This window comes from Nerophis ophidion, linkage group LG11, assembly GCF_033978795.1.
Source record: "Nerophis ophidion isolate RoL-2023_Sa linkage group LG11, RoL_Noph_v1.0, whole genome shotgun sequence".
Classification (NCBI taxonomy): domain Eukaryota; kingdom Metazoa; phylum Chordata; class Actinopteri; order Syngnathiformes; family Syngnathidae; genus Nerophis; species Nerophis ophidion.
This window is the reverse complement of record NC_084621.1, coordinates 29,201,670-29,225,234: the sequence shown is the minus strand read 5'-3', so window position 1 is coordinate 29,225,234 and position 23,565 is coordinate 29,201,670. Positions and strand designations below refer to the sequence as shown.

General features: G+C 40.7%; 1 protein-coding gene across 1 annotated transcript in view; it reads left to right on the top strand.

The window, feature by feature from the left end:
• The first annotated feature begins 3,709 nt into the window (after positions 1–3,709).
• meox2a (mesenchyme homeobox 2a) overlaps positions 3,710–23,565 on the top strand; it is a 31,151-nt gene continuing 11,295 nt past the window's right edge. Inside the window, exons 1-2 of the mRNA XM_061915524.1 lie at positions 3,710–4,658; positions 13,391–13,563. Of these exons, the coding sequence (XP_061771508.1) occupies positions 4,073–4,658; positions 13,391–13,563 (759 nt within the window). The 5' untranslated portion in view covers positions 3,710–4,072. The remainder of the gene's footprint in view (positions 4,659–13,390; positions 13,564–23,565) is intronic.

Sequence of the window (23,565 nt, the reverse complement as noted above, 5' to 3'; positions counted from 1 at the left end):
TTGAAGTGACATTTTAATATGGGTTTCAGGTGTATTTTTGTATATTTTTTAATTTTTATTGACATCCAGCATCAAACATTCTAATCCATTACATTTGTCTGTCGATCTCTATTGGCCCTGCGATGAGGGGCGACTTGTCCAGGGTGTACGCCGCCTTCTGCCCGATTGTAGCTGAGATAGTCTCCAGCGCCCACCGCAACCCCGTAGAAAATAAGCGGTAGAAATGGATGGATGGATATTGATAAAACACATTCTTTTAATGACTTACTGTGCACAAAATATGTGACACAGGAAAAAGTTCACACTTTTTAATAAATTTTCTTTGTAAATACAATGGATATATTTCCTAAAATAAAAAATATTATATATAATATAAATTACATCATTAAAAACATGTATGTTTAAATTGAAGGGACATTTTAATATGTGTTTTAGGTGTATTTTTTTTATTTTTATTGACATCTAGCATCAAACATACTAATCCATTACATTAGTCTGTCTATCTCTTTTGGCCCTGCGATGAGGTGGCGACTTGTCCAGGGTGTACGCCGCCTTCCGCTCGATTGTAGCTGAGATAGGCTCCAGTGCCCACCGCGACCCTGTTGGTAATAAGCGGTAGGAAATGGATCGATGGATATTGATAAACCACATTTTTTAACGACTTACTATGTACAAAATATGTGAAGGAGGAAACAGTTCAGACTTTTAAAAATTGTTCTTAGTAAAAAACAACGGATATATTTCCTTAAATAAAAATATATTATATACAATATAAATTACATTATTTAAAAAAATGTATGTTAAAGTTGAAGGGACATTTTAATATGTGTTTTAGGTGTATTTTTGTATATATTTTTTCATTTTTATTGACATCCAGCATCGAACATACTAATCCATTACATTTGTCTGTCTATCTCTATTGGCCCTGCGATGAGGTGGCGACTTGTCCAGGGTGTACACCGCCTTCCGCCCGATTGTAGCTGAAATAGGCTCCAGCGCCCACCGCGACCCCGTAGGGAATAAGCGGTAGAAAATAGATGGATGGATGGATGGATATTGATAAACCACATTTTTTTTTAATGACTTACTTTGCACAAAATATGTGACGGAGGAAAAAGTTCACACTTTTTAAATGTTTTCTTAGTAAATAAAATGGATACATTTCCTAAAAGTATTATATACAATATCAATTACATTATTAAAAAAATCGATGTTGAAGTGAAATTTTAACATGGGTTTCAGGTGTATTTTTGTATATTTTTTTGATTTTTATTGACATCCAGCATCAAACATACTAATCCATTATATTAGTCTGTCGATCTCTATTGGCCCTGCGACGAGGTGGCGACTTGTCCAGGGTGTACACCGCCTTCCACCCGATTGTAGCTGAGATAGGCTCCAGCTACAATAAGCGGTAGAAAATGGATGGATGGATGGATATTGATAAACCACATTTTTTTTATTGACTTACTGTGTACTAAATATGTGATGGAGGAAAAAGTTCACACTTTTTAAAAAAAATTCTTAGTAAATACAATGGATATATTTCCTTAAATAAAAATATTATATATAATATAAATTACATTATTAAAAAAATGTATGTTTAAATTGAAGGGACATTTTAATATGAGTTTTAGGTGTATTTTTGTATATTTTTAAATTTGTATTGACATCCAGCATCAAACGTACTAATCCATTACATTATTCTGTCTATCTCTATTGGCCCTCCGATGAGGTGGCGACTTGTCCAGGGTGTACGCCGCCTTCCGCTCGATTGTAGCTGAGATAGGCTCCAGTGCCCCCCGCGACCCTGTTGGCAACAAGCGGTAGAAAATGGATGGATGGATGAATGGATGGATAATGATAAACCACATTTTTTTAATGACTTACTGTGCAAAAAATATGTGACGGAGGAAAAAGTTCACACTTTTAAAAATTGGTCTTAATAAATACAATGGATATATTTCCTTAAATAAAAATATATTATATACAATATAAATTACATTATTTAAAAGAATGTATGTTAAAGAGGAAGGGGCATTTTAATATGTATTTTAGGTGTATTTATTATTTTTATTGACATCCAGCATCAAACATACTAATCCATTATATTAGTCTGTCTATCTCATGGCCCTGCGATGAGGGGCGACTTGTCCAGGGTGTACGCCGCCTTCCGCCCGATTGTAGCTGAGATAGGCTCCAGCGCCCCCCGCAACCCCGTAGGGAATAAGCGGTAGAAAAATGGATGGATGGATATTGATAAACCACATTTTTTTTAATGACTTACTGTGCACAAAATATGTGACGGAGGAATAAGGTCACACTTTTTAATTTTTTTCTCTTTAAATAAAATGGATACATTTCCTTAAAGTTTTATATTCAATATGAATTACATTATTAAAAAAATGTATGTTAAAGTTGAAAGGACATTTTAATATGTTTTTAGGTGTATTTAAAAAAATAATACAAATTACTTTTATTGACATCCAGCATCAAACATTCTAATCCATTACATTTGTCTGTCCATCTCTATTGGCCCTGCAAAGAGATGGTGACTTGTCCAGGGTGTACCCCGCCTACTGCACCACCCGCACAACCGAAAGGGACAAGCGGTAGAAAACGGATGAATGCAACTTTTTTGCATGCATCCACTGTCTGCCCTAAAAGTCATAATAATATTTTTTAATTATGTATGCCAACAATGGTTAAAAAACATACATACATACATACATATTTATTTATAAATCTGCAATTTTTTTAGGGGTATTCCAGTCCGATATCAGCAAAAAAACAAGTATTGGATTACATTGGCATGCGTGTAAAAGGGACAAGCAGTAGAAAATGGATGGATGGATGCATGTAAAATGTCAGCTAAACACAAAAAAACACACAAGATAGACATACAGATGAAGTGTCCTTAACTGAACAATATTGCAGTCTAAAACAGCGCATTTGTCAATATAAACAAATACTAAATAAATATAATTTCATATATTACTTGCACATACAAAGTCTCCAGAACAGAGGTGTGTTAGAAAGTATTCAGTAACAAATGTGTCCGCATCATTCAACTTCCTCTGTCAGGAGCTCAACGTGATGAATTACTGTGGCCACCAGGTGTGGCCAAAAATAATAACCGCTCCACTTCAATTTGAAGACATCATGAGTTTGTTCTTACTATTGTTCTGTCTTTGACTAATTTCAGTTGATTTCAGTCCATACTGCAAAGTAATAAAGTATGTAGGATTTGTTGAAATATCAGTATTCAAGATTTCACTGTTGAAATCTTATCAGAAGAGAAAACGTTGTACCCTAAAAAATATTGAAAATGAGCAAAAAAAAGAAAACTGTTCAAATATGATATTGCGTGTAAAGAAATTGATGTTTTGTCGTCGTTGTCAACAAGGAGGCGTTGGCGGCGCTGTGACATCACAGGAAGTCTTCCCCGAGTGCCCACATGAGAATGCAGAGGACAAGGCGTTGGGGTCACGTGACCTCCACCAGCCTCTTACCTGAAAGGTATAGTTTGAAAAGTTGGCCACCTGAAGGCCAGGTCCAGGTGCAAGGGAAAAAACACCAGGCCTTGGTTTCCCGCCGAGACTTTTAACGGCGCAGATTTATTGAGGCGTTCCGTCGACGGTGCGTATGCGGTCAGCGGCGACCCAGCCTCCCTCTCACGTTACACCCTATTTATAACGTCCCCTCCACCGGCTCCCCTCGTTCTGCTGCAGCTCCTCGGGACCTCCTCCTCCTGCTCCCAGCCTCCGGAGCCTCCACGCTGCCTCCTGACATCCGAGAGGCTCGGCTGCAAGCCCGTCCTCGGCCTCAGTGTTTATCCCGCTCCGGCCTGGCAACCAAGCGGATTACCACAGGAAGGACGCCCCCCCCCCCCCCACACTCCCTCACCCCCAGCTTCCAGCAGAATAACCGCTGCTTCTCTCTGACTTTTCTTCCTTTTTTCGCGACTGCAGGGGAAAACTTCTGGGATATGCGCCGCTTATCTCTTTGCTTCAGCGTGATTTAGCAGCTCCCTGACCTTTCACCTTTCTCGGAGGGGTTGTGCGCTCTAGCGATGGATCACACGCTGTTCGGCTGCCTGCGGAGCCCCCACAACCCCGCGCAGGGCCTGCACCCCGCCGCCTTCGCCCAGTCCCCCCTCACCTTGCACGGACGCTCGGACCACGTCTCCTACCCGGACCTGGCCTGCTCGTCGTCGTCCTCCTCGCCGTCCTCCACGTCCTCGCCCTCCACTTGCATCGTCTCCGGCTACGTGCCCGAAGACAGCCTGTACCCCGGGACGCACCCCCACCACCATCACCACCAGCACCCCCACCACCAGCACCACCGCGCCCACGTGCAGACGCATCACGTGCCCGCCCAGCACCACGCCGCCTGGCACGTCCCCCAGATGCCCTCGGCCGGCGGGGGTGTGCGGCCGGGCCTCTGCCACCCACACTCCCACCTGTCCCACGACAGCGGGCTGGCCCCCCTAGACCTGGGGCACCCCGGCGGGCCCGCCATGTGCGCCACCACCCCCAGTCTGGGCGGAAGCAGCACCCCCACGGGGGCCTCCTGCACCCCCCTTGAGTTCGGCAGGCCGACGCCGTCGCCCGCCGAGGCCGAGAAGAGGAACGGCAAGAGGAAAAGTGACAGCTCAGGTACAAAAACGACTTTTTACAATTATTTAAAGTTAATCAAAAATGTTACCGTCACACGGAACAGCACGTTTACTTGTATTTATTATATTTTATTATCCTATCATGTCTATAAGCAGCTAATCAGCAAAAATATCTAACTATTGCATTAATATAGGTCATTTTTTTAGGATATAGAGCAGACAAAAACACTGAGGCGCCTTATTTTAGGATTTATGCATGTGTGATATTGGACCTTTTGGGCCAAACGTTAGAGAATATAATTTTTTTTGCATTTTTTTTTTTTTTAATTGTAATCAAGACCCAAATGACACAATTTGCTATAAAACTGACTAATGCGAATTTGTATGAAAGCCAAAGCACAGAAGAACTATGAATATATTCCAACAAAAATGATTGATAAATAGCTTATATTTGACTCCAATCACAAAGTTGGACCAATCACTATTTTTTTTTTTTACAATAATATACAAAATGTTAATTTCTCATCATTTTGTATGCTTGAGTGATTTTAATATGAATTCCTGTCATGACCCTGACAAGGCCAACAAATGTATCAAACGCATCCATGGTCATCATAAAAGTATGTCAGCATTAGGAATCTCCACATTTCTGGTGAGTGACCCCTTAAATCTGCTAAGCCAGAACGTCGCTTAAATAGTATTTTTTGTTTATTCTGGAAGACTTGACTTTGCAACACATCCCTGCTGACCCGTGGATCTTTTCCCACCTGCACTCATCACGACAATCAATGACAGCCGCCGTCGCCTTGTTGGCGTCCTCGATGTGATCTAGGGAACGTTTTTTTTTCTCCCCCCTCCATGGCCCCTTTAAAGGCCCCTACGTCTGCCATCGTGTTTCAGTACCAATATTTACAAGGTGTATAAAAAAAGTAGATTTTAAAATGAATCGCGCTTCTTTATTGATTTAAAAAGATAAAAAAATCGATAAAGAAAAAATAGAAATAAAATATTTTGTTTTAATTTATTTTTTAATCATGTCCAGCCACTCAGACAAATCATATTGTGGATTTCAATGATCATAAATACTGCACAGATTTAAGACATCGTGTGGCATACTTCTCTTGTTGCCTTATTTCTATGTGACCTTATCAAATGTTAGTGTACAATTTTATTAAAGTCAGTTTTCTTTCAAGTCAGGGGTCTCCAAACCTTTTGATTTGGGGGCCCGCATTAGTCCAAAGAACCACAGTGAGGCGGGATTTAGCCACTATGGCCTCCATCTGTGAAACAGCTTGCCAGAGAGCCTCAGGACAGCAGATAGTGTTGAACTTAAAAAACAAAAAAAATAAAGAAAAAGTTAAAGACACAACTTTTGAATCAGGCTTTTCACTATTCATCTGTTTTTTATTATTTTATTGTATTATTTGTATAACATTTTTTACACGCGTTTTGTCATATGTTTTATACTATAAATATATATATATATATATATATGTGTATATATATATATATATATATATATATATATATATATATATATATATATGTATATGCATATATATATACTTGTATATATTTATGTCTATGTACATATGCGTATATATATATATAAGTATATATATATATATATATATATATATATATATGTATATATATATATACGTATATATATGTATATATACACGTATATATGTATATGTATATATACATATATGTGTATATATGTATATGTATATATATATGTATATGTATATATATAAATATATATATATATGTATATGTGTATATATATATATATATATATATATATATATATATATATATACATATATATATATATATACACACACATATATATGTATGCATGAATAATATACATATAAATAGAATAGATAGAATGGAATAGAATATGTTGCCTATACATATTGATATAATGAATATATAATTGGATGTTAAGAGTATATGAAAGTTTGACTCCTACCTTGTTTACTTCCGTGACAACCTCCTTAAAGTTGTGTAATTAATCCAAAATTGCAAGCTGCTAAAATGCGCCACACATGGATGAATTTGGAAAATGTTTCGCATTTTCCCCATCATGCTTTGTGATGGGTGTAATGTAAACATTTTTGGTGCTCGGACATTTTTTTTTCAGAATATGCAAAAAGGTCAGTGTTGTGGTATGTCTGACAATGTTTGTAGACTTTTTGTGTTGCTTGCATTTTTTGTGTGTAGGTAAGGTTGTTTGGATTGGGTCGTATATGTAAATGCTGTGCTGCGGTTACTACAACGCAATGACCGGATTTAGTCACATTGAGTACAAAATGGCGGATCATTTGCCGCAAACAGATATTCACAATTAATTTGGTAACCGAGTCCTTATTAAAACTCATGATGTCTCGCGTACCTTAGTTTGGACACCCCTGTTTTAAGTTATATAACACATGTTCAAAACTGTAAATCTATTTTATGGAGGAATGTCGATAATCATAGAACTGCCAAAAATAAATACGAATAAAAACATTAAAAAGTATTGATTCAGAATCAAATCATTACCCCCTAGAATTGAATCGAATCCCGTGTTGCCAAGAGATTCACAGCCCTAATATATACTATTATTATCCCAATATATAATTCTAAGCGCTTGTTAGAAATATTATTTCCTTTCCTGACATATTTTTCACAGATGAGATTCGTATTCGGTACCTGGACATTGAACCACACACCTCGTCCCATTTCCTCCCCGTAAATGATTTGGAAAGTGATCGGCGTGCAAGTACAGTTGTGCGCACTGATTAGTGGGCCTCGCCGGGGCCGCTGACTCAATCAGCTGTCTAAATATCACACCGCCTGCACAAGATTAGGTTTCAGCATCTGGACCCCAAAAAACCATGGACAAAAGAACAAGGTAGAACAAGCAACAAAAAGGCGAGAGCTCGTGTGATATAGCTTGGCTGCATCTTTAGTGTAGTGAAGGATTTCTGGCATTGTTAGTTTTTTTTTTTTTTTTTTAAGAAAAAGGAGCGTTTGGAAAACATTCTGGACCTGGCTGGTGTGTGTCAGAGACTGGTAATATTACTCTTTCACTCATGGGGAAAAAAAAGAAGGATAAAAACAATCAACAGACTTTTTCTTCATAAAGAGCTTTCACTTTTGATGCTTTTTTGGGTGGGTGTTTTCTCACATTTTTCCTCTCTTTTTGGTGAAGGGAATGTCTTCACGCCATGATTTACCTCGATTTATAGACAAGGATATCTCACTGTTCATAAAGTAATAGTCAGGCTGTAAAACTTGGGATAAAAAAAGTCGTAACGAGAGCGAGAGTTCTCTTTGTGACCCGGCTTCAGGCTTAGCGCCATTCCTGATGCACCCAGGGCACATTTACACTTGCAGACCAGCCAGATCAGCACACATTACTGGACAGTGCATCTGATAAATCAACGTACGATGAAGTACAACAAAATGGAGAAAAAATAAAGTTAAATGGGGTGCCCCAATCCGATACGGATATCTGCAAAATAAAGAGGCATTAAATAACATGTGCTTGCATGCAAAATGTCGGATACAAGCGGTCCTGCAAAGGTGGACGGACAGTTACCATCTAAATGTCCACCAATAAATACACACATCTGCTATTTTATCAAGTCATGGACATAAGGTAAACATGGTAAGAGATATATAGGCTCCTAGGAGCCTGCAGCTACACAACGACTAAGCACACAGTAGCACACTAGCTAGATGTACGTAATACGTGTCCTTAATTTAGTCCTTCTCAAATAGTAGGGTGAACCCCCTGGGGACTGTGGGGGCACTTGTGACCTTGGGGAACCTGCTTTTTTGCTGTACTAGAATATGCCAAAGCGTATGTGGCGCTTGGCTTCACTTGAAAGTCCACTCTCAATCACAGGTTGTCATTTGCATGCCAGACCAACAGGGGGAGATATAGCCCCTATCAACAAACCTGTGCACTTTGTAGATATTTTTACACACACACACACACACACACACACACACACACACACACACACACACACACACACACACACACACACACACACACACACACACACACACACACACACACACACATACTGTATATATACACACATATATATATATATATATATATATATATATATATATATATATATATATGTGTATATATATTTGTGTATGTATATACATGTATATATATATATATATATATGTATGTATATATATATGTGTGTATGTATATATATATGTGTATGTATATATATATATATCAATATAAATATATATATATATATGTATGTATGTATATATATATATGTGTGTATGTATATATATAAATATATATATATATATATATGTATGTATGTATGTATATACATATAAATATATATATATGTATGTATATATGTGTATGTATATATATATATATGTATATATATATATATATATACACACATGTTACGTGGTCTGGATTCAGTTTAGTTATGTTCTGTTTGTTTTTTACTCCATTAGCTCCTGTTTTTGCGCACACTGGTTTGTTTTAGTTTCCTTGACAACTCATTAGTTTCACCTGCCTCATTTGTTTGAACTCACGCACTTGTTGTTAATCATGCCACAATAATTTAAGCCTGCAGTTGCCAGGCAGTGGACATGGCGACATTACTCCGATTACACTGGTTGTGCTCTGTTTATGCCATAGCTCTTAATATCATAGTTCATGCTGTTCATTTCATGCTTGTTTCACGTCACAGTGTTTTTTGGTTTCATGTCCATAGTCTGTCTAGGTGTTAGTTTTTGTTTCCCTGGGTTAAGTTTTGTGCCTCCGCTGTGAGCACCTTTTGTTTTGCATTCCGGGAAAAGAATCCACGCAGCAAGCTGCATCAAAGTCCAAGTTCTTACATTTATATTTGAATATAAACATATATGTATATTTATGTGTGTATGTGTGTATTTATAAAAAATATATGGATATGTGTGTGTATTATGCAGCGTTGGAAACTAGTTACTGAAAACCAGTAACTAGTTACAGTTACTAGTTACTTTATTTCAAAAGAAACTCAGTTACTAACTCAGTTACTTACACCAAAAAGTAATGCGTTACTGTGAAAAGTAACTAATTAATTACTTAATTAAAAAAAATGTTAAGGCTCCCATTAATGCCCTTTTAGCCTTCATTTAGTACTGTTATTGCACTGGAGAATAATATAATCTATAATCAACTTGACATGCATTTGGATCACTGAACTCTGCTAAGCAATGTGGTCTACATAGAACACACTAAGACAAAGATATGTTTCAAAGGGCCAATTTATTTCAGGCCAAGACAAATTGACAAAACTATTTTAAATAGCTGCAACATAACATACATAAGTAACAAACCGCATAATAACAACATGTCACAACATAGCTGTAAACCTGGCCTCACACAAGGAAGGCACACATGACATGATTATATGTCATGTCACTATATAAAGCACACTTTCTGCTATACACACTTCTAACCAGGCATATTTTTCTCTCAAGGAATTAAGAAATAAAATCATATCTTCATGAGATCAACACCGTACTTGTCACGCACATGGGATCATGTTTGGTTTTTGTCATGTTTGGTTTTATTTTTGGACAATCAGTTCCTGTTTTTGCACTTCCTTGTTTTTTTTTTTTTACCATAGCAACTTATTTGTTTCACCTGTCATGTCACGCACCTGTTCAATCACTGGTATTATTTAAACCTGTAGTTGCCAAGTGGTCAGTCTGGCGACTTCATATCCCTCATCTGTCTTAATGCCAAGCCATGCTGTTTTCTCATTCCTTTGTCTCAGTCACAGTAAGTTTTTATTCATGCCACAGTGCAAGTGTTTTGTTTCATGTTTATAGTTTATAGCCTTTGTGCTAGTTTTTGTTTTCTAGTCAAGTTTGTTCTCCACCTTCGTGCGCGTCTTTTGTTTGCTTCCTTTGTTTGTAATTTCTTAGTTTGAATAAATATATACTCACATGCACGTCTTGCTCGTGCCAATTTTCCTTTGTTTTTCCTTTGCGTCGGAGAAACAATCCAAGTCATAGTCCAAGTCCTGACAGTACTGAAGCCCAGAACACTCTACGCATTTCCCCGGTTTTAGTTTAGAAAAATGGAAAGATTGGCCTGGCCCACTAGATCCCTCTTTATGTTTGTGAACTTCATAGTCTATAAATTTAGAGTGATGTGATAATCAAACACTCTCGAAGTCTAGAATGAAAGAATATATAAGAGAATTGACAGAGTGTGTCTACCTTCAGTGCTGAATGATGAGCAGAAGCAGAGTTTGGAGTGTCTTCTTTAGCTTGCTTTCCATGTTTTTGTGCTCACTGTCCATTGTGTCCAGGAACTTTGAAAATGTTTTCGTGCCATTTGCCGTTTGACGCCCGCTATCATGCAAATTAGCTGCCTGAAAGCGGGTGACTCCACTGTAGAAATAGCCTGCATGTCTTCTAGCACATACGCTGGCTCTATCAATGTTGTCCTGGCTTGCAGTCCCTCCGTTAAAATCCTTAGGTGGAGGTGGAGGTGAAGGTGGCATCGGAGTCTGTGTCTCTCTTTACTAGTTTCGTCGAAGCATGTTGCTTTTGTAGCTGTTTTAGCCGATTTTAATTGCTGTTTTAGGCAGTACATAGGATCTTTGATCCAAGGCACAACTTAAATGTAACTAAACTGTTATTTTCTTTGTGCTCGTCAGAAAAAAAAAGTAGTGAGAATATCTCCATGTTAAGAAACTCGCAATGATGTCTTGTTAGTGAACACAGACACGCTACCCCCTCACCTCCCACTCCCCCCGCTCCACACACACACACACACAAACACACACACACACACACACACACGCACGCACGCACGCACACACACACACACACGCACACACACACACATACACACACACACACACACACACACACACGCACACACACACACACACACACCTCTTCCTTGTGACACAGGAACAATCAGAAGGACGACACCGCAGCAATAAAACACACTCAGATCTTCTCAGTTTCTAGCAGATACTATATAAACAATTACGTAAAATAATACCGTGTAGTAACGGTAACTAAGTTACTGAATATAAAAAATAACGCGTTAGACCAGTGGTTCTCAACCTTCAGTGATGTACCCCCTGTGAACCTTTTTTAAATTCAAGTACCCCCTAATCAGAGCAAAGCATTTTTGGTTGAAAAAAAGCTAAAGAAGTAAAATACAGCACTATGTCATCAGTTTCTGATTTATTAAATTGTATAACAGTGCAAAATATTGCTAATTTGTAGTGGTCTTTCTTGAACTATTTGGAAAAAAAGATATACAAATAACTAAAAACCTGTTGAAAAATAAACAAGTGAATCAATTATTAATAAAGATTCCTACACATAGAAGTAATCATCAACTTAAAGTGCCCTCTTTGGGGATTGCAATATAGATCCATCTGGATTCATGAACTTAATTCTAAACATTTCTTCACAAAAAAAGAAATCTTTAACATCAATATTTATGGAACATGTCCACAGAAAAATCTAGCTGTCAACACTGAATATTGCATTGTTGCATTTCTTTTCACAGTTAATGAACTTACTTTCATATTTTGTTGAAGTATTATTCAATAAATATATTTATAAAGGATTTTTGAATTGTTGCTATTTTTATAATATTTTATAAAAAATCTCACATACCCCTTGGCATACCTTCAAAATACCCCCAGGGGTACGCGTACCCCCATTTGAGAACCACTGCGTTAGACCACTAGTTACCGCCAAAAATAACGGCGTTACAGTAGTGCGTCCTCCCAACACTGGTAATATGTATATGTGTATATATGTATCTATGTTTGTGTGTATATATGTGTATATGTACATGTGTGTGTGTGTGTACATATTATATTAATATAATGGTTTTCTAATTAATATAATGATATATAATTGGATATGAAGAACTTCTTAAAGTTTTGTAATCAATCATAAATATCAAGCAGTTAAAATGCGCCAAACATTGATAAGTGTGGAGAGAGTGTTTAACATGTTTTCCCATCATGCACTCTAATGGATTTAAATGGGTGTAATTTTAGAAATGTTTACAGTGTTTGTTCAGTGAGCAGGTTGTGTTTTATGTGACCATGTGTGTTGACCTTTATGTTAGTTGCACCATGACTAGGGAAGGTTGTTTGGATTGTGTCATATAGGTGAATGTTGTGCTATTATTTCAAACTACTTTCAAGGTTCATTGATCTGATTTACACACATTATTCACAAGATGGCAGTAAATATGAAGCATTCAGAGACAGCTTATTTTGCAATCAATCACTTTGTGGAGCAAGGCTTCGTTGAATTCATGACATGTAGCGGGCCTATTAGAAGAGGCTGACAGGCTGCACTTGGGCCACGCCCCATAATTTGGACACAGAGTCAAAAACGGTAAAGTTACCCCTGAATATCTGACTTTGTTATTGAGCGAACAAAACAAAAACTGCGCAAGAAAGAAAATAAAGCATTGCGTCACCCTGGCTGGAGTTTTCCAAGGACGTCGGTGCTTTTGAAGTCGCGGATGAAAGGCTACGACGTACAGAAAAATATAGGCCATGTTAAAAATACTCATGTGCCACAGACCACATCAACCATGTTTTGGGGTATTGCGACATCATCTGTTTATAGAGAAAGAAAGAAATGTTGAGGTCATGTGAAGAAGCACAAGGAGACAAAGATGCTCTTGACTGCGGAGGTAAAAAAGAACGACTAACACATGCTTTTTTGGGGGGGTCACAGAATCCCAGGACGGGAGCTACAAGTCGGATCTGAGCAGCAAGCCCAGGAAGGAGAGGACGGCCTTCACTAAGGAGCAGATCCGGGAGCTGGAGGCCGAGTTCGCCCACCACAACTACCTGACCCGACTGAGGCGCTACGAGATCGCCGTCAACCTGGACCTCACAGAGAGACAAGTACGTACCCAACGCTTGCTCCGGTTTGCTTCCTCCTCGGCTACTGTTTTCGTCACGTTGGAGGCTATTGTGCTCCAGTTGTGGCTGCACGATGGGACTATCCTCTTCCAGATGTTGCTGTCCATTCTTCTAAGAGATGGGAAGGAAGTGCTGTCCAGCAAGTCGCTTCCTACCCTGTAAATGGAGTGCTGTTAAAAATAACAAAACAACAGGAAGGAAGTGACAAACGCACACGCAGCTTGTGATTGTACTTCTTCTCACCAAATCTGCAAAAGGATTTGCTAATTCACAAAAAGCTTTTTACTGCCAGTGAAATTGCTGCAGCAGTTATTAAAGCTCCCCTCTCGTGCAAAAGTGACTTTTTAACAAAAATGGGTCCCAGCGCAGTGGTTCTCAAACTTTTGTTCACCAAATTCAGTAGGACGGGGATACAATGGGCCTGTTCGTCAAAGTCTACCTGACGCCTGAAACATGACGAATTGGGGCGGTGCACTATCCACTTTAGCTGCCAGACGGCAGTGTTGAGTATCTTAGAATGTGTTTTGTGGCAATTTCAACTTCGACCACAGTGTCAGTTGCGATGTAGAGTGGCACTTTGCATCATTTTCAGCAGACTGCATTGCAAAATGATTAACCCCCCCTCTCAGCAACAGTTAAGCACATACATAGTATATATATATATATATATATATATATATATATATATATATATATATATATACACACAGTTGGGCAAAAAATAATTTAGTCAGCCACCGATTGTGCAAGTTCTCCCACTTAAAAGGATGACAGAGGTCTGTAATTATCATTATAGGTACACTTCAATTGTGAGAGACAGAATGTGAAAAAAAAATCCAGGAATTCACATTGTAGGAATTTTAAAGAATTTATTTTTAAATTATGATGGAAAATAAGTATTTGGTCACTTCAAACAAGGAAGATCTCTGGCTCTCACAGACCTGTAACTTCTTAAAGAAGCTCTTCTGTCCTCCACTCGTTACCTGTAATAATGGAACCTGTTTTTACTTGTTATCTGTATAAAAGACACCTGTCCACAGCCTTAAACAATCAGACTCCAAACTACACTATGGCCAAGACCAAAGAGCTGTCGAGGACACCAGGAAAAAAATTGTAGACCTGTACCACACTGGGAAGAGTGAATCTACAATAGGCAAGCAGCTTTGTGTGAAAAAAATCAACTGTGGGAGCAATTATCAGAAAATGGAAGACATACAAGACCACTGTTAATCTTCCTCGATCTGGGGCTCCACGCAAGATCTCATCCCGTGGGGTCAAAATGATCATGAGAACGGTGAGCAAAAATCCCAGAACCACACGGGGGGACCTGGTGAATTACCTGCAGAGAGCTGGGACCAAAGTAACAAAGGTTACCATCAGTAACACACTATGCCGACAGGGAATCAAATCCTGAAGTGCCAGACGTGTCCCCCTGCTTAAGCCAGAGAGCACATGCATGATACAGCAGAGGATTGGGAGAATGTCATGTGGTATGAAACCAAAATATAACTTTTTGGTATAAACTCAACTCGTCGTGTTTGGAGGAAGAAGAATACTGAGTTGCATCCCAAGAACACCAAACCTACTGTGAAGCTTGGGGGTGGAAACATCTGTTTTTCTGCTAAGGGGACTGGACAATTGATCCGTGTTAAGGAAAGAATGAATGGGGCCATGTATTGTGAGATTTTGAGCCAAAACCTCCTTCCATCAGTGAGAGCTTTGAAGATGAAACGTGGCTGGGTCTTCCAGCATGTCAATGATCTCAAACACACCGCCCGGGAAATGAAGGAGTGGCTCTGTAAAAATAATTTGAAAGTCCTGGCGTGGCCTAGCCAGTCTCCACACCTCAACCCCATAGAAAATCTGTGGAGGGAGTTGAAAGTCCGTGTTGCTCGGCGACAGCCCCTAAACATCACTGCTCTCGAGAAGATCTGCATAGAGGAATGGGCCAAACTACCAGCTACTGTGTGTGCGAACCTGGTAAAAACCTATAGTAATTGTTTGACCACTGTTATTGCTGAGGTTATATTACAAAGTATTGAGTTGAATTTTTGTTATTGACCAAATACTTATTTTCCACCATAATTTACAAATAGATTCTTTGTGAATTCCTGGATTTTTTTTTCACATTCTGTCTCTCACAGTTGAAGTGTACCTATGATGAAAATTACAGACCTCTGTCATCAATTTAAATGGGAGAACTTGCACAATCGGTGGCTGACTAAATGCTTTTTTGCCCCATCCATTTTCTACCGCTTATTCCCTTTAGGGATCACGGGGGACGCTGGCGCCTATCTCAGCTACAATCTGGCGGAAGGCGTAATACACAAGATATATTTATTTATATGTACTGTGTGTATAAGTCGCCACCTCATCGCATGTATATATATATATATATATATATATATATGTATATATATATATATATATATATATATATATATATATATGTATATATATGTATATATATATATATATATATATATATATATATATATATATATATATATATATATATATATATCTCCTCTCTGAGCTGCCACCTTATCGTGGTAGAGGAGTTTGCGTGTCCCAATGATCTTAGGAGCTATGTTGTCCGGGAGCTTTATGCCCCCTGGTAGGGTCTCCCAAGGCAAACAGGTTCTAGGTGAGGGATCAGACAAAGAGCAGCTCGAAGACCTTTATGAAGAATAAAAAACATGGACCTAGATTTCCCTCGCCCGGACGCGGGTCACCGGGGCCTCCCTCTGGAGCCAGGCCCAGTGGTGGGGCACGATGGCGAGCGCCTGGTGGCCGGGCCTGTTCCCATGGGGCCCGGCCGGGCACAGCCCGAAGAGGCAACGTGGGTCACCCCTCCAATGGGCTCACCACATATAGCAGGGGCCATAGAGGTCGGGTGCAATGTGAGCTGGGCGGCAGCCGAAGGCAGGGCATTTGGCGGTCCGATCCTCGGCTACAGAAGCTAGCTCTTGGGACGTGGAACGTCACCTCACTGGGGGGGAAAGAGGCTGAGCTAGTGCGCGAAGTCGAGAAGTTCCGGCTGGATATAGTCGGACTCACTTCGACGCACAGCAAGGGCTCTGGTACCACTTCTCTCGAGATGGACTGGACCCTCTTCCACTCTGGCGTTGCCGGCAGTGAGAGGCGACGGGCTGGGGTGGCAATTCTTGTTTCCCCCCGGCTCAAAGCCTGTACGTTGGAGTTCAACCCGGTGGACGAAAGGGTAGCCTCCCTCCGCCTTCGGGTGGGGGGACGGGTCCTGACTGTTGTTTGTGCTTTCGCACCAAACGGCAGTTCAGAGTACCCACCCTTTTTGGGAGCACTCGAGGGAGTACTGCAAAGTGCTCCCCTGGGTGATTCCCTTGTCCTACTGGGGGACTTTAACGCTCACGTTGGCAACGACAGTGAAACCTGGAGAGGCGTGATTGGGAAGAATGGCCGCCCGGATCTGAACCCGAGTGGTGTTTTGTTATTGGACTTTTGTGCTCGTCACAGTTTGTCCATAACAAACACCATGTTCAAACATAAGGGTGTCCATATGTGCACTTGGCACCAGGACACCCTAGGCCGCAGTTCCATGATCGACTTTGTAGTTGTGTCATCGGATTTGCGGCCTTATGTTTTGGACACCCGGGTGAAGAGCCGGGCGGAGCTTTCTACCGATCACCACCTGGTGGTGAGTTGGCTACGATGGTGGGGGAGGATGCCGGACAGAGCTGGGAGGCCCAAACGCACTGTGAGGGTCTGCTGGGAACGTCTGGCAGAGTCTCCTGTCAGTGAAAGTTTCAATTCCCACATCCGGAAGAACTTTGAACATGTCACGAGGGAGGTGCTGGACATTGAGTCCGAGTGGACCATGTTCCGCACCTCTATTGTCGAGGCGGCTGATCGGAGCTGCGGCCGCAAGGTAGTTGGTGCTTGTCGGGGCGGCAATCCTAAAACCCCTTGGTGGACACCAGCGGTGAGGGATGCCGTCAAGCTGAAGAAGGAGTCCTATCGGGTCCTTTTGGCTCATAGGACTCCGGAGGCAGTGGACAGGTACCGACAGGTGTGCAGCTTCAGCGGTCGCCGAGGCAAAAACTCGGACATGGGAGGAGTTCGGGGAAGCCATGGAAAACGACTTCCGGACGGCTTCGAAGCGATTCTGGACCACCGTCCGCCGCCTCAGGAAGGGGAAGCAGTGCACTATCAACACCGTGTATGGTGCGGATGGTGTTCTGCTGACCTCGACTGCGGATGTTGTGGATAGGTGGAAGGAATACTTCGAAGACCTCCTCAATCCCACCAACACGTCTTCCTATGAGGAAGCAGTGCCTGGGGAATCTGTGGTGGACTCTCCTATTTCTGGGGCTGAGGTCGCTGAGGTAGTTAAAAAGCTCCTCGGTGGCAAGGCCCCAGGGGTGGATGAGGCCCGCCCGGATTTCCTTAAGGCTCTGGATGCTGTGGGGCTGTCTTGGTTGACAAGACTCTGCAGCATCGCGTGGACATCGGGGGCGGTACCTCTGGATTGGCAGACCGGGGTGGTGGTTCCTCTCTTTAAGAAGGGGGGCCGGAGGGTGTGTTCCAACTATCGTGGGATCACACTCCTCAGCTTTCCCGGTAAGGTTTATTCAGGTGTACTGGAGAGGAGGCTACGCCGGATAGTCGGACCTCGGATTCAGGAGGAACAGTGTGGTTTTCGTCCTGGTTGTGGAACTGTGGACCAGCTCTATACTATGCGCAGGGTTCTTGAGGGTGCATGGGAGTTTGCCCAACCAGTCTACATGTGCTTTGTGGACTTGGAGAAGGCATTCGACCGTGTCCCTCGGGAAGTCCTGTGGGGAGTGCTCAGAGAGTAGGGGGTATCGGACTGTGTTATTGTGGCGGTCCGCTCCCTGTACGATCAGTGCCAGAGCTTGGTCCGCATTGCCGGCAGTAAGTCGAACACATTTCCAGTGAGGGTTGGACTCCGCCAAGGCTGTCCTTTGTCACCGATTCTGTACATAACTTTTATGGACAGAATTTCTAGGCGCAGTCAAGGCGTTGAGGGGTTCCGGTTTGGTGACCGCAGGATTAGGTCTCTAGTTTTTGCAGATGATGCTGTCCTGATGGCTTCATCTGACCGGGATCTTCAGCTCTCACTGGATCGGTTCACAGCCGAGTGTGAAGCGACCGGAATGAGAATCAGCACCTCCAAGTCCGAGTCCATGGTTCTCGCCCGGAAAAGGGTGGAATGCCATCTCCGGGTTGGGGAGGAGACCCTGCCCCAAGTGGAGGAGTTCAAGTACCTAGGAGTCTTTTTCACGAGTGGGGGAAGAGTGGATCGTGAGATCGACAGGCGGATCGGTGCGGCGTCTTCAGTAATGCGGACGTTGTACCGATCCGTTGTGGTGAAGAAGGAGCTGAGCCGGAACGCAAAGCTCTCAATTTACCGGTCGATCTACGTTCCCATCCTCACCTATGGTCATGAGCTTTGGGTCATGACCGAAAGGATAAGATCACGGGTACAAGCGGCCGAAATGAGTTTCCTCCGCCGTGTGGCGGGGCTCTCCCTTAGAGATAGGGTGAGAAGCTCTGCCATCCGGGAGCAACTCAAAGTAAAGCCGCTGCTCCTTCACATCGAGAGGAGCCAGATGAGGTGGTTCGGGCATCTGGTCAGGATGCCACCCGAACGCCTCCCTAGGGAGGTGTTTAGGGCACGTCCAACCGGTAGGAGGCCACGGGGAAGACCCAGGACACGTTGGGAAGACTATGTCTCCCGGCTGGCCTGGGAACCCCTCGGGATCCCCCGGGAAGAGCTAGACGAAGTGGCTGGGGAGAGGGAAGTCTGGGTTTCCCTGCTTAGGCTGTTGCCCCCGCGACCCGACCTCGGATAAGCGGAAGAAGATGGGTGGATGGATATATATATATATATATATATATATATATATATATATATATATATATATATATATCCATCCACCCATATATATATATATATATATATATATATATATATATATATATATATATATATATATCCATCCATCCATCCACTTTATTAACAATATTGTTGCAGAACTGTTGAAAATATACACACACACACACACATATATATATATATATATATATATATATATATATATATATATATATATATGTATATATACACACACAGTATATATATGTGACATGCTAATCCGGCATGATGTTGCTATTAAAGTGTGAGAGTATCGTTGGCATTGTAGCTAACATACAGCACCTAAGCTAATGTTGCTAATGTTTATGTCCTCCTGAGTGAAAATATTACATGTGTTAGAGTTACAACATGTATGTAAAAAGTGTATTAAGGACACAATAGCCCTTCCTGGAAATAAACAATATAAAAATAGGGAACAAAATGTAATAAGATTCCACATAAACATATTTTTCTTATCGTCAAATGATAACTTTTTCATCAGATTAATCACAATTTTTAATTCAGTTAAGTACTCGCTTGCATTATATACATAATTTTTTTTTTTTTTTTTTTAAAGACTCCAATATTGAGATACAAACACAATTTTATTGTCAGAATCTCGCACAGGAACTTGCAAAGAGTATAGTATGACGCGTATATTTTCAACAGTTCTGCAACAATATTGTTAATAAAGTGCACCAACAGAGAAAGTACTCATCACATACATGAACATAACTCACGGCCATAATAAACTGTGTGAATATTCAATGTTTATCGATAATTAATTACATGTTTTCTGTGAGTAATCACACACTTAAATGAGTTACTTTGACAGTTCTAATTATTAATACTACAATTAATCTGAATATTCACATTGATTTTCGACACTATTTTTTTTAGGCAAATGATTCGATTCCCTTAGTCCAATGGCAGAAACCTTGGGGAATATATACATCAAAAATGAAATACTGTGAGTAATTAAAAAAAAGTGGGCACAGGTAGTCACAATATATGTATAGCATGAGCGCAGCGTTTACTGCGTTTTGTTTTCTTCACCTGGCCGCCATGTTGGAATTGCCACCCTAAACAGCGCGGTGCTTGTGTGTCATGACCTGCAGCGCTGTTATGTCATGGCATGGTGCAGGGGGGAAAAAACGCAGTAAATGTCACATAACGTGATTGATGTCATCGCACGATGAGTAGAACTAATCATTGCAATCGCTATCAGATGTCAGCTGGCCCTAATGTCATGTGACTAACCGCCCACCGCCCCTCCCCGCGCATCTGTGTTAACTTTGAGCAGAAAACTCCCGGCCCTTTCACACTCACTCGGTGCAAACAGTAAGGAAAGCGTCCGTCTGCTAATTAACGACGCCAATAAAAGTGTTGACCTGCTAATTAGCGGAGGCGGACACGTGTTGGACACGATGTTATACTCGGTGAGGTCAGTGGCGGTCCACAGGGGGGTTCAAGTCTGGAAAGTGTCAGGAAAATAGGAGCTTCTTAAAGTCCTCCCCCACCTTTTCAGTTCCTCCTCTCCACCGTGCCTTGAGAGGATGTCGAGAAGTAAGATAAATGTGCGCCGCGTTGTCCCACCGTCCCAAAATAAACCCAGGTCGCCCTCGGTCCCCTCAGTTGTTGACACTCGGTAATCCTGGCGGTGATCGGCACGCTACCAACTGCTGAGTCTTCAATGGGACGTCACTGACAAGGTTTGGAAGTGCAAACTAACAACATAGCAGAGGACTAAAGCTACCCAGCAGGCACAAGACATTAAAATGTTCAGGGTTTTTTTTGTTTTTTTTTCACAAACTCCGTTTCCATATGAGTTAGGAAAATGTGTTAGATGTAAATATAAACGGAATACAATGATTTGCTAATCCTTTTCAACCCATATTCAGTTGAATATGCTACAAAGACAACATATTTGATGTTCAAACTGCCAAACTTTTTTTTTTTGTGCAAATAATCACTAACTTTAGAATTTAATGACAGCAACACGTGACAACGACGTTTGGAAAGGTGGCAATAAATACGGATAACGTTGAGGAATGCTCATCAAACACTTATTTGGAACATCCCACAGGTGTGCAGGCTAATTGGGAACAGGTGGGTGCCATGATTGGGTATAAAAACAGCTTCCCCAAAAATGCTCAGTCTTTCACAAGAAAGGATGGGGTGAGGTACACCCCTTTGTCTACAACTGCGTGAGCAAATAGTCAAACAGTTTAAGAACAACGTTTCTCAAAGTGCAATTGCAAGCAATTTAGGGATTTCAACATCTACGGTCCATAATATCAATAAAAGGTTTAGAGAATCTGGAGAAATCACTCCACGTAAGCGGCATGGCCGGAAACCAACATTGAATGACCGTGACCTTCGATCCCTCAGATGGCACTGCATCAAAAATCGACATCAATCTCTAAAGGATATCACCACATGGGCTCAGGAACACTTCAGAAAACCACTGTCACTAACTACAGTTAGTCGCTACATCGGTAAGTGCAAGTTAAAGCCCTACTATGCAAAGCAAAAGCCATTATCAACAACATCCAGAAACGCCGAGTTTGAACATCAAATATCTTGTCTTTGTAGTGCATTCAATTGAATATGGGTTGAAAAGGATTTGCAAATCATTGTATTCCGTTTATATTTACATCTAACACAATTTCCCTACTCATATGGGAACGGGGTTTATACTGTAAAATTCTGAAAACTGAGTTGACAGGTTTTTTTTTTTTACCATAAAAAAGATTAAATACTGTAAATAGCAGAATGGTAACACAGTTATTAATCGTGAAAAACTGTCAACTCAGTTGCCGGAAGTTTACCATCGAAAAACTATAATACTTTATAATATTTTTTTTATATATTATGTGAATGCTCCAAAGCATTCACAGAAATGGTTTTCGACACCAAAACTTGTCTATTTGTTAAACTTCTTGGACTCCTTATTCTTCTTCTCCAGAATTTGGTGCGCTCTAGCGTTCACATTTTTCACCCGATTCAAAACATTCCAACTTCAAACTGTTCAGCCTATTTCGGGAATCGCGGGCTTTCCCTTGACAAATTCCAAAATTCCCAGATTTCCCAGAATTTTGGGACGTTTTTCCCATTTAAAATGAATTAGCCATTTTTCAAACTTCCATCACTTCCACATTCTTTAATCAAATTAAACCATATTCCACTTTTAACATATTCCACTCATCCTGGACATTCAAGTAAAAAAAAAATCCAGGAATTCCCATAATTCCACATTTTCAACCGTCCCACCGTACAAACATTCCTGTTAATCAGGACAAAAAACTAAGTTGTTTTTTGAGCTGGAAAATTTCCCGCTTTTCCCGAAAGTTCCAGGAATTCCTTAATACCATTTCTCAATTAAAAATGTTACTACTTCAACGTTTCTCAGCCGATTTGAAAAGTTCCAACACCAACCATTTTAATTTATTCAGACCATTCAAGTGTTTTACCATTTTGCAAAAATGTCCCGTTTTTCCCGAAATTCCCAAATTTTTGGAAATCCCCATTCAAATAAAATCTATGGGACATTCTTCAAAGTTCGTCAACTCCCACATTTTTCATCCGATTCACAACGTTCCAACTTCAAACTGTTCAGCCTATTTGAAAATTGCGGGCTTTCCCTTGACAAATTCCAAAATTCCCAGATTTCCCAGAATTCCCATTTAAAAGGAATTGGACATTTTTCTAACTTCCATCATTTCCACATTTTTCAATCGAATAAAACCATATTCCACTTTCAACATATTCCACTCATCCTGGACATTCAAAATGTCATTTTTACAAGTAAAAAAAAAAATTCAGGCATTCCCATAATTCACGTTTTTTCCAAACCTTTTTGACCCTTTTTTCTGACGACTACTCCTTCCACATTTTTCAACCCACTTCAACTGTGCCACCGTCCAAACATTCCTCTTAATCTGGACAAAAAACTAAGTTGTTTTTCGAGCTGTAAAATTTCCCGTTTTTCCCAAAATTACAGGAATTCCTAAATACCATTTGTCAATTGAAAATGTTACTACTTCAACGTTTCTCAGCCGGTTTGA